Source organism: Strix uralensis, chromosome 1, assembly GCF_047716275.1.
Source record: "Strix uralensis isolate ZFMK-TIS-50842 chromosome 1, bStrUra1, whole genome shotgun sequence".
In the NCBI taxonomy this organism is placed as follows: domain Eukaryota; kingdom Metazoa; phylum Chordata; class Aves; order Strigiformes; family Strigidae; genus Strix; species Strix uralensis.
Window position 1 is genome coordinate 126866964 of NC_133972.1, and position 12889 is coordinate 126879852.

Sequence of the window (12889 nt, forward strand, 5' to 3'; positions counted from 1 at the left end):
CAAAGCATCAAATACCTGGCATATTTTCCATGCAGAAAGATAATACTTACCTGACCTGCTTTACTAAACCTATGGCCAGCCAATATCATATGAAATGCAAACTTCCTAACCATGGGACTTTTCATGTTTATAAAGCAATGGGCTGCCTGCTCCAACAGAAGTGCACTGCGAAGATCTGAATCCTATTTAAAAGTAAAAAGGAGAATTAGCCTCAAAGTTGAATACAAACATAAAGATAACAGTGGCCTTGTTTTAATGCTAAACAAGGACAGTCAGCTCTAACAGTGCTGTGAAGTTGAAGATTCTTTTATATATAAACATTATATGTGGTGCATATAAAAGAGAAGTAATATGTATGGTATTCAATACCAAACATGCCAGTATTTTTTTTCCGGTGGAGAGAGAGATTTATCTATCAACCTGTTTCAGTATGAGTGACAAAAGTAGTATTTTCTGCTTTTTCAGTTACTCAGGCTATGGTTTCTAGCACTTACTATTACCTGTGAAGCACTCTGCTACTTTTTCCCCCCTCCCCCTGCAGATTTTAAGGCTAGAAATAAAAAAAAAAATAAGACCTTTAATAGGATGAAGGAAAAATGGAGCAATGGAACTTCGTACATTTTTATCACAAGAACCAGGATTATTTCTTAATAATGTACAATGTCTTATTATTAACCCCTTCTCTTCTCATGCCAAGACACAGCTATACTACTTTAAGCAATAAGAACACAATCGACTTGATTTTACCACAATTCAACTCCATGCTATCAGTCATGTCCAGTTATGTGTCTGAACTGCAAATATAATCTGAGACACCTACATAGTAGTGAAGATTTTCCTTGCAATTGCCAGAAGGCACCACAAGCATACTACATATAATTTTAAGTTGTAAAATGATTGTGCATAGCCAATAGTATTTCAATTCCCTGCTTAAATAACTTATGCTGCTCACACAAATTCTGGCAGCAAGCTTAAGTTGAAAGGGCAAGAATGAAGCTCCAAAGACACTTGAGGGAAAACTTACAGAACTACACAAATTTATTCAGTGCTTAATCTGTCCCAGGAAAAAGTCTCAAAAGCATTACATTTGGCACAGCTGGCCACAAAGCCAGAACTAACTGTTAGACTTTCTTCCAAGCTACACAGAAGATGCTATACTATTACTGGTATTACATTTGTTTCACTCCTTTTCAAGCAAGACACTTTCTGAGCTGTTAGAGGCTAATTCCATGCTGTAATATTAATTGGTGGAAATTAAGAAGTGTTCAGACTAGCTTTCACTTACACAGTAAGATTCTAATGATTCATAACAGCTGAACTACAGTACCTTGAGTTACTTAAACTATAGAGAACTTCTGATTATATGTGGCATAGTATCCATTGTGGCTCTGGCAAGCCATGCTAATACTTTTAACCCATAAATTCTTAAACTGAAAGTATGCCATACAAGAGCTAAGCAGATGTCAAAGAAAGTTAGTTATAAAGCCAAAGATAACAAATGCTTTTTTAAACATGCTAAATGTGCAAGTCACTTGACTAGAAAGGAAAACAACAGTACTAGTTTCTTCACTTGCAGTGTAAACAGAGTTTTCTTCATGCTTTATACCAGCTCATTTGCTACCTTTGGCTAGAAAATATTATACGACAAGAATTAGAATCTAACCTAGAAATGCTTGGTTAAGTAAACAAACAGGGGGAGGGTAAGAGTAGAAAGAGCTACTAAGTGTTTTACCTCACTGGTTAAACGAATCAGAAGAGCAGCTGCCTCTGAATATTTGCTTTGACTTTTTAAGATTTCAGCACTAAGCAGCACACAACGTTCAGCCAGAACCATGTTCCTAAAGCAAAAACAAGTGTATTAATAAATATTTATCAAAATAAACCATGGAAAACTTTTCACCTCAAATCTGACAAATTTTCTCCATATCACAAACTGATGCTGTTTATCCTTCTTAAAGTAAAATATATGGAAGTTCATCCCCTGCAAAACAACCACATATAGATTGACACATTAAGTGTCCTATCCTACTATAACAGCAGCTTGTCAAAAGTCAAAGCTAGAGAGCATTTTTGAGGGCAGTACTGTATTTATAAAAATATCAACTAAAATGATCCAACTAAATGATCTGATAAGCAAGAAGTCCAACAGTCAGAAACAAGTTGTGCTGGGTTGACCTTGGTGGGTAGCAGGTGCCCACCAAGCTGCTCTATCACATCCCCTCTCTTCAGCAAGACAGGGGGAGAAAATCAGATTAAAAAGCTCATGTGCTGAGATAAGGACAGGGAGATCACTCCCCAGTTACAGTCACAGGCTGGGGAAGATTTAGTTTATTGCCGATTAATAACAGAATAGGATAGTGATAAATAAAAACGCTAAAACACGTTCCTCTGACTCCTTCTTCCAAGGCTCAACTTCACTCCCAACTCTTCTACCTACTACCCACCCCCCACCGGGGGACTGCTAAAAGGAGTTATGGTCAGTTCATAAGATTTCATCTCTGCTGCTCCTTCCTCCTCACTCTCTTCCCCTGCTCCGACATGGGGTCCCTCCCACAGATAACAGTTCTTCAGTAATTGCTCTAGCATAGGTCCTCTCCATGGGGTACAGCCCTTCAGGAACAGACTGCTGCAGTGTGGATTCTGCCAGGAACCCACACTGGTGTAGGCTCTCCACAGGCCGCAGCTTCCTTCAGGACACATCCACCTGCTCTGGCCTTGGGTCCACCACAGGCTGCAGTGTGCATCCGTGCTCCACTCTGGTTCTCCATGGGCTGCAGAGGGACAACCTGCTTCACCAGAGTCTTCTCTCCCCAGGCTGCAGGGAAGCACCTCCTCCCCCTCCTTACTCATTGACCTTGGTGTCTGCAGGGCTGTTTCTCTCATTTTCTCACCTCTCTCTCACAGCTGCTGTGCAGAAATTTTTACCCTTTAAGTATGTTATCACAGAGGCACCACCAGCATTACTGACAAGCTCAGCCTTGGCCAGCAGCAGGTCCATTTTGGAGCTGGGTGAAAAGTGGCTCTGTCCAACATGGGGGCAGCTCCTGCTGTCTTCTCACAGAAGCCATCCCCGCAGCCACCCCAATACCAAAATCTTACCAGTTAAATCCAATATACAAGTTTAATAAACACTCTTAAGAACAGCACAGATTCTCTTCCATGTTATCCTAGATAAACTAACATATCTTACTCTTGACTAAAAGATCACAGAATGATGATGATTTTTTTCATCTGGCACTATCACTGTGCAGGGGAAGAAAGTTAAACCACCAAGTCTTTCAACTTTCATTGGATCAGTATGAAAGTAAACAACGTACTTGCAGATATCTCGATAGGTCTGAATTGCTGTTTCCATATAATGAGCAGGGTATGGCCTAGGAGCTCCAGGCTGAAGGAAAGCTGATACTGCTGCCATTTCCTACAAGACACATTCAATACTGTCACTGTAGTTTTTTCAACAAATTGTAAACCTCAACATGCTGAGGAACATGTTTCAACAGCTACTAGTTCAAGATCTTCATCTAATCAGTTGCTAGCACATGAAAGTGTACCCAAGACACCGATAAAAGGTTTAATGCAATAGCCTATTTATGTCTCTGCTTGTAATTAACCAGACAGTAGCAAGAGAAATATACACACTCACAGAAGTGTTTTCAGTTGATGGTACCCTCAACACTATGCAGAAGCACTGATTCAGTACTGCTTTACAAATCCAAGAGATAATTTCCTACTGCAGGAACAATCTTTCTGATAAAGTAGCACTACCATCTATTTTAAGATATGGACCTTTTTCCATTTTGATTAAATGAAGTTAAATTCTCAGCTTCCAAGGAGACTCTAGTAAACATGCACTCTGAAATTTTACTTCTTCCCTTACGGGGTGAAGGTAAGATAGTCTTTACTTCAGAAAAATTTTCCAATACTTGTAGGTTGCAAAAATTCATAATTAAGACCTCTACAAACCACTCATCCAGAAATTAAGATAACTTTTCAGATTATCCAAATGCAGAGCAACTGTCTATACTGCAAAAATATGCAGAAAATGTAAAGGTTTTACATCAAGATGGGACAGTGTACAAGAATGCTTCCATAGCTCTACAAAGTAAAGTTTCAAATATTATCAAGTTAACCAGACTGAAGTCTACAAAACATAGCTTCTAAAAATTGTTAAAACAAGCTTTTTTCCCCAGTGTTCCCATTTACCTTGTTGAAAATTATTTTAGCCACGTATACCTTCAATCTCAAAAGAAATTAATGAATGATTATGTGTTTACAGTGAAGTTTAGCAGCGACATACTCAAACTATATCCCTCAAGGGTCTTAAAATGGTACAATACCATATTTATAGTGACACAGTCTTGACTTCCTGGCAAGTATCTTGCCAAAGTTTAAGAGATACTATAAAATTATTTCAGACTTGTTTGAGTTATCAGACTACAAGTTTAAAGATCCATTTTGCTGGAGGTTGCATTCTAGGTATTTTCTCTTTCCATATGTCACATTTTAAGAATTAACTCTTCAATTTTTTTTCACACCTTTATTCCTTTCATAAAGCAGATCTCTGAACACTTTTGAATTTGCTAAATATATGCACTAAATTTGACAAGACCCTTATAAATTTGGAGGTGGAGGGAAGAGACTGCATTTTGTTACCTTATACAAATATTAGAGATTATTAGGAAAAGTTCACAGAACGTTTATGTTATGTGAAGTACCAACCAGTGCTCCAGCTGCATAAAGCATTGCCTGATCATTTAAGAAGTCTTTCTTTGCTGTATGGTAACAGCTATACGCAAGTTCATAGTGTTGCACCAAAAAGCACAAGTCTGCCATTTTCCGGATTTGAAGTTCTGGTGCTTCTGGTGGATACCTATAAATACAAATATTTAAATTCAAAGTCATAATTTTAATTATAGAGCATGTCTTGCTCTATTTAAGTCATCCCCTGTCATCTTAAATTTCTATTCACAAAGTATGAATAAAAACCGCACTGCCTCATCCTTACCCAAAAAAAAAAGCTAAGAAAAGTGAAGCTGCTTCCTTTCTGCATGTGTAACTTGGTTTCACACCCTACTTTCCCATTAACAAGATACACTGTTCTACTAACATTCAAAGCAAGCATTCCTCTTAGCCAAGAAATACTGAAAAAAAATATGTGGCTATCACTGAAACTGCTCAATAAGATTAACTGTTAGAGCTACACAGAGTTATATGAAAAGAAAGAAAAATAAGACTTTTGACTTCACCTAGTTGTAGTTATTTCTCCCCATTTCTCTTGAAGGAAAAGCCACTGAAAAACTATGCCTTATACCAAAACATTGGGCAAGTCCCTGTCCTCTGCAAGCACCAGTCTAACTTTTGGTTAGTCAAATATACATGAATCAGTTCAGTGAAGATGAAATACATTTTCATAAACACTTGTCAGTCAAACTTCGTAGGAAGCCAGCCATGCTTAGAAGTTCAATACAGAAAGCTGAAGTTAATCACATTTTGATTATGAATCCAAAGACACACAACATACAAATTTAGAACTGTATGTAAGTGTCAGGGACATTAACTCTGGCTAGGTAATGTCCAAGAACTGTTTAGACTTCTACAGTTAAGGCAGTTGAAGAGAATGCTTTTCATTATTATACATCCTCATTCATAGAGAAATTACAAAGCATACAGAATTAATATTCTGGTAAAATTTAAAGATCAGTTTTAGTGTAAAAACAGGTGCAAAAAGTATGAAATTCCCCTTAATTTAGCTCTCATACTTGCAAAAGCAATATACTTAACTGTAGTAAATTACATAGTTACACAAACTAAAACACCTGTGCATGGTGTTTAGCTTAAATAAGAAAAAGCTTGTACTAATTTAAAAAAAATCCCTTGCAGCAGACTATAGCTTCTTTTTCTTAGTATTACTCTTAAAAATGTACATTCTTTGTAACTTAGAAAGCTTCACTATAAATATAGCAGGAAGATGGCTCTGTAAACAGTTTATTTTATCCCCTTTTTCTTTAAGTTCTGCTACTCCTTTATTGTACACATTTAGGTATAGTACTTTTCATGATTTCTCCAATTAAAGTCTTTTACAATATTGCTGATTTAGTTCACTTCGCAGAACACCAAATAAACACAGGCTTCCCCCCCCCAAAAAAAAAGTGTACATTTTCAGTTTAGATCTAAAGGTAAGGGCTGAAATTACTTACAGCAAACCAGAAGTATTCTTCAGTTCATTTATACTTTTCTCTGGAACCTTGCTGCCACTAAACCATTTTTTAGTAGCAGAAAACAGTGATCGACTCAAGCCCTTCCTGGATATTAACTGTAAAAAGACACTGAATTAGAGCACTACATTGCAAGAGATGTGCTAACATGAGTTAAACTAATATAAAAACACAAGCTTCATTAAGGCTTCTTAAATGCTGTTTTTTTCCATAAAACAGAAATAAACAATAAAATAACAAAGAGCACATTCCTTGAGAATGAATCACTGATGCTGAGATAGAAGCTGCAATTCATATATTTATTCTACTTCAGACAGCTGAGGTTCACTATTGTTGCTGTAAACTGCAGACATCTCAATCTTAAGAACTGAAACATTTGATATATGTTTGAAATCTAACAGAATATCTAATCTCTAAAATCTAGACTAAGTACATACTTCAAGAGAGAACATTCTCCCTGTCACTACCCACATAAAACATTACCACATTGTGAACACTGATTTCAAGTGTCAAGGGTACTAGTCATACCTGCAAGCAAGGTTACACAACTTTATTCTTTTAGATAATTTCCACTAATGAGGAAACTTCCACAGGGAATTACGATTCCTAAGATCTAAGGCAAACTACATCTCTTTTTAAAGATAATTTTGCAATTGTAAGATCATGCTTTTCTTACCACAACCAGGAATGTATTACTACATTCCTAATGGTAAGGCTGTTTGCTACACTTCATGTATGCACTTTTTTCATGTTTCTTCATAAAATTTTCCAAGCCTAGACATGATCAGCACATACAAACTCACAGAAGTCAATTAGGGAGAGACTGTTCCTTACAGCGTATGATACTGAGTATCAAAACCCCTCATACTTAAAACTATAAGCTGAATGGACAGTTCAGTCAAAATAAGAGTTCAGATCACTGATACATGGGTCCAAGTTTAATGCTAAATACAGTAATTTGATGGATTGACTAACATTAGTACAATCTCTCCAGCTGTTTAAGACCATATAAAAGTGAAGCACCTATAAAAGAAAGGATCTTACTGTGATGGAAATTACTTTAATTCATGTCCTGGACTAAACATGGACTTGATATTAACTATCACACTTCCAAAAAAATCCTAGCTTGAGAGAAGGCTATTCAGTTGCAAAAACTGCTGAGATCAAACCAGAATTGCATGATTTAGTGTGTCCATGCATTTCTCCCCCCGTCAAGAAGTAGCAATTTAAGTATTCAGCTTTTTTGCAGACAATGATTGATGAAAACACATTTCTTAACTTTAGTTGTGCATTCTAATGTTGAAACACAAAAAGTACATTTTGCTTCCCATGCCAGAATTGTTCAAAAGCATAAAATATTAAGATTTTAGGAGCAAGGACAGATATCCCTGATAACAGTTCAGACAGGCTTTCACCATGAAGCCACCTTGCACTGAGGCTCTGTTGATACAAACTGGTTTTTGTTTTCTTTTAAAAGATAAATTGAGCAAAAATGGTAACTTCAGCTATTTCTCTTAAATTTACTTTAGTTTTCAATAGGATCATTGAATCATTAGATGCAGAAAGTAGTAATAATTTCAAAATATATTTTTGGATAACTGGATTTATACCCCAACTATTCTTTCTTATTACAGCAGATTTAAGAGTAAACTGACCTGATCATTAAGTTGCCGAATTGTCTTCTCTATATGTGGCAAAAGTCCCCTAAATGTGAATTCCTGTATGAACTGTCTAATTCGATCGTGATCTGTGAGTGTTAAACAAGCACCATGAGGTGTTCCAGAACTTGATTTCTTTGAATCTTGCAATGATGCAGTAGCCTTCATGTAATCAGTGCTATCCAAACTGCCGCTGGGATGATCCAGTTGAAGGGGGTGAGTCTTAAAGTTATTTGACAGGCCATCTATTGAAAGATTGAAACAAAAACCCCAGTAAGTATAAAGTTAATTAAACATTTTTGGTTTTAAATGTCATTTTTATTAACCTAAAGTTCTCCTTACTCAGAACTCTATTAAACAAAGCTATTCACCAATTATTTTGCACTACAGATCAATGCTGAGCAGACAGCAGCAAAGCACTACCTGACATCCCTCCTGACATTCTTCAGAAGGCTCAGGGAATCTCAGGAGCTACAACATGGCTAAGTACGTATATTTTTGGTTCTCAACTACAGTGCAAAGAATCCCCAAGTATGCTGACTAGTATCAACAACAGCAAAGGAAAGCTTAAAACATTAACATCAAATATTCATGAAAAGTTGGAAATGCAGCAATTTCTACAATGGCTCCATTGGATCCATTCACTCTTTACTGTTTATGTTTTCAGGCTAAAAAAAAACCAAGCTCATTTTCCATGCCCTTGCAAGCAATCATGACATAAAACAACCTACTCTGAAGTCCTCTTAGTTCAGTGAGAAGGGCTGCTGACCACTATGGCACCTAGCTATCCAAACTAGACCGAGAAACCATTTTCCTCTAAGACTTACTTCTCTTACATAGAAAGGAAATAATAAATAAGAGAATTGGTTTGCTTTATCTGGCCCTACCTACCACTGAGCAAAGCTGAGCTGTGAAAGTAAATCCTTGATGGATTTTACTCAGGAAGTGTAAAGCTCCGTGTGTAAAGTTCAAACACCAGCTTGCAGACTACATCAGCCCTAGAAACATGCTTTGTTAGGCAACTGCAGGCTCTCCTACGTGCACTAGGTCTCCTCATGCCTTTCAAGTCAGGTATGAAGGGTCTGAGCTGAGTCAGGCCAGACAGTGTGGAGTACCTCCACTTCTTCCCTATTTGATGATGCTTCTCATCTGAATCCTACATAGCTGCCTTAAAAGTTTTTAAAAGATCATGCATTAATTTGCACTCAATTTCATTTACTGTCCTCTGCCATCCACAAGCTCAATTACAAGGCAAGTTCTTCCAGCCAACTTACAAATTAAGTCACTACTCTGTCATTTTCAGATTTAAAACCAAAAACAAGGGCAAAAACCCACCTCAGCCTCCAAGCTACAGAGCACACTAACCAGAACTTCTATTATGATGAAAACTAACCATTTAATGCTACGTTATTTTCTACTGTCAGAGTTTGCAGACAATATGCTTAATCTTCCAGAAGATGAGCCCAATACATCAATAGCCATCTACCAATTACCACCAATTCAATAGATCAGCACCACAGTGTTTTTCTTTGTGGACACCAGATAACATTACCTTTGAGCATTTAGAAAATTATTACTTTGAATTCCCTAACAAATCACTCAAGTGATTAATGTCCAAGACATGAGACAGCTGTATAAATGCTACCACATCAATGTTTTGATAGAAGTTATAAAAATACCTTTAATTTCACTGTCTAAGCCATCTGATATCAAGTGATCAGTATTCTTGCTTGAAATGACAGTATAAGGACAATCTTCATAGCAATCCTGCCAGAAAAAAAAAAGAAAAAGTAGTAAGAATTTTAAGAATACTACAGTACACACAAAAATCAGTCAACAGTAGTTGTTAACTTCAGTAACAGTTAACTGAATTAAGAAAGTATGTTTGTTTGTATATATTCATTTCTTAGGTAGTTTGTGAGGCTTTAAGAACCTGTCCTATTGCAAAGATGAAACTTATATTCACCAAATGAAGGAAGTATCTTCTGGCTTGCTCAAGTAGCTTCACTGTCAACTAAAGCAAGCAACTCCAACTTTTACTCAGCAATGCCTGCAGCAGTGAAAATACGCTCCCTAAAGCAATTCCTAAACAAGCTCATACAAAAAAATCATTTATGTTGGACAGTTGACATGGGACAGAAAAAAAGACATCTAATTAGTTTATGGTGGAACACTATTTACTGGTCCTCTTAGTTAACAGAATGAGATGTTTTGACTTCCCAGTGTCAGCTAGATTTGGTAAATAACTATGATTCCACAAACAAACCTTTTATTCAGATGCAATTAAAACTGCAGGCCAGTCAAAAGCAAACTCAAGAAAGAATATTTTTCACCCTGAAGTCAAAAATACAGACATTTATGGCAAACTGAACTCAAAGGTCCGAGCTAACATACACTATCATTTGCCATCTTAGCAGATGACAGACCAGACTGGACTGCAAGATGTTACCAGAAAAAACACACATTCCCCCATAAAACACACCCACACTGTCTAGTGAAGTACAGAAGACCTGGCAAAAAAACCCCAAATTTTAGGAGTGAAGAAATTTAATCAAAATGAAGGTAGGAAGTTACTATGAATAGGACATTTCTGAGGTGACTTGCTCTTGTCAGTGCATAAACCACAAGTCTATTATTTCAGTGCTCCCGTGAGTTTATTTCACACAGTCTAGTATTTCAGTGCTCCTTATTGTCTAATTCAGTAGCACAGAGGGCAGGTCTTTGAGAGAGGACTCATCTTATGCCCTCACAAAAAGTCATAGCTATGTTAGAAGACTGCCTGTTAGCCTATTCTGTAGAAACACATAAATAATACTCAGGCAAAATTTAACACAGCTAAACTGGGCTTTCATATGCACCTTATAAATTGCTTTTAGACTAGTACAATACCTGGTTCTGGATAGTGTTTTTCTGAAGGTACTGACTCCAAGGATCTGGTATCTGTTCATCTGTTCCTCTATTAGACACACGAGAATTTATCTTCAGCAAATAGCAACCCTGAGTTCCATACCTCTGTTTCATTTCTTCGTAAATGGAGTCAGCTCTGAAAAAATAAAACATTTACCCTGTCTTGACGTCAAAAATTCTCCTATTTTTGAAGCAGTCCTTTACACAAGACTGGAACTGAGAATCTTTGAGAATTATTTCAGCAAGCTAGCAAAGAAAGCATCTATCTCCAGAAACTAGGACTGATTCTTTTCATTTTATATGAACAAGAAGTAGATCTAAAAATAATACTTAAGGAAATCTGCCTTGGTAATAGTCAGCATACTAGTTAATGGATCCTGTTGTATATTTGATCTCAACAGAATTTATAAAAGCAAACGTTTCAGTCAAAGAGTTCATCATGTAAGTTCACTGAAGGCAGAAGACCCACCTTTGTTCTTCTCCTGTGCTTACATCATGCAGTAACACATAGTATTTGAGCGTGTTTGGTATAAACCACTTGGGATATAAGTATTCACTACTATGTTGAATTCGATGTTGCTCTTGAGACAGCTTCAGAAATTGTTCCACAGGCTCTGGTTCACTAGAAGAAACTACAAGCATACCTAAATTCATGTTAAGGACATTTACCAAAAGAACCCCAGATCTGATCATATAATGAAATAAGAAGTATATAAAATAAAGTAGGTAAGTAAAATGTTTAAGCCTGTAAAACACACTACCACACAAGTATGTGCAATTAGAATCTGGCCTTAGTCTCAATAAAATAACCACTATTTAAACAGTCATTTAACTAACATCTGTAACATGAGATGGAACAGGAGTTTGCTCCAATTCTGACACTGAATCCAAGTTTAAGCCAATACATAATTGCTAATAGTTCATTTACAGTTTTAGATACAGACCAACTGTTCACATATGAAACATATAACAAACTCAACCCCAATGTACTTTAGCTTTCAACTTCCAAGGAGAGTTGGGACTTTAAGGTATCACCTGAGCAACAATAACAGACAGTGTTCATAAACATAGCAACATCTGAGCAAAAAGCAGAAGAGTTTTTACCTCAATGCAACTACACAATCATTAATAAGGAACATCCTGCTCTGGTACTTCTATACACCAAATCAAACACATTAATTCAGAGAAGCCAGAAAGCAAGTTGTACTTTAAATGTTACTAAAATTCAGAAGTCAAAGGTCAGAATCAATATTTTGCAAAGTTAATTCTGTACAAATGGTTCTCTAATAGCTACTAACATACTTGCTCCACCATACTGAAATGATAAAGTACAGCAAAGAGTTAGAAACAGAGTAGGTGTTATGAAACCTGCAACAGTATAATTATCGTAAATCTAAATAACAGCTACATCATGAAACAGTGCATATTTTTATTTTCCCTGTAGACAAGCAAATCCAGGCTAAGTTTTGGTTAAAAAAAAAAGTGAAAGCAATTTAGGCATCTTTCCAGACTTCTTTCTGTCCAAAATAGCTCAAAGTTCACCAGTTTTCCAGAACACCCTCCCCAACCTCCCCCTTCCATCTGCTAGAAAAAGCTATAAAAAGCAGCAGGTGCATCCCAAACACACAAGCCTCTGTTGTTCATAAATGACAGTCAACAGATACCTAAAGAGCTACAGCAGACAGTGTTTTAGGATGAGGAAGTTTAGTGTACAGGTATTAGCTCATAGTTCAGTTTGACACATAAGCAAAGTGTAATTTAAAAACATAAAAAACACTAGCCACAAAGTAAACCCCGACCCCCTTATGAAATTAAGTCTGTAGAGTTAGACATATTGAAAAAATATGTATTTCAAATCATAATGGCAAAAAGTTGTTGCAAAATTTCAAAGTCTGAGTTACATTTCTGCAGCTAGCTGTAACAGCCTTCACTGGAGAGGTCTGTAACACTCAAAGGATACATGCAACATAGTGGTTTAAGAATTCATGATCTGATGCAGGCATGGACTGAAGAAAGCACTCTCTGTAAGACTCAAACCAAGGAGTAGTAGCTGGAATATACAATAAGATAGGATGAATTAGAATATTCAGCAAAACTTCTGTTTACTCA

General features: G+C 36.6%; 1 protein-coding gene across 7 annotated transcripts in view; it reads right to left on the bottom strand.

The window, feature by feature from the left end:
• TRAPPC8 (trafficking protein particle complex subunit 8) overlaps positions 1–12889 on the bottom strand; it is a 55570-nt gene that overhangs the window by 30832 nt on the left and 11849 nt on the right. For all 7 annotated transcript variants that reach the window (XM_074880172.1, XM_074880163.1, XM_074880180.1 and 4 more), the window contains 10 exons: positions 12741–12830; positions 11250–11424; positions 10763–10916; positions 9553–9640; positions 7871–8118; positions 6198–6313; positions 4720–4870; positions 3318–3418; positions 1733–1838; positions 51–182 (listed from right to left, as the gene is read on the bottom strand). In XM_074880172.1, the coding sequence (XP_074736273.1) occupies positions 51–182; positions 1733–1838; positions 3318–3418; positions 4720–4870; positions 6198–6313; positions 7871–8118; positions 9553–9640; positions 10763–10916; positions 11250–11424; positions 12741–12830 (1361 nt within the window). The remainder of the gene's footprint in view (positions 1–50; positions 183–1732; positions 1839–3317; positions 3419–4719; positions 4871–6197; positions 6314–7870; positions 8119–9552; positions 9641–10762; positions 10917–11249; positions 11425–12740; positions 12831–12889) is intronic.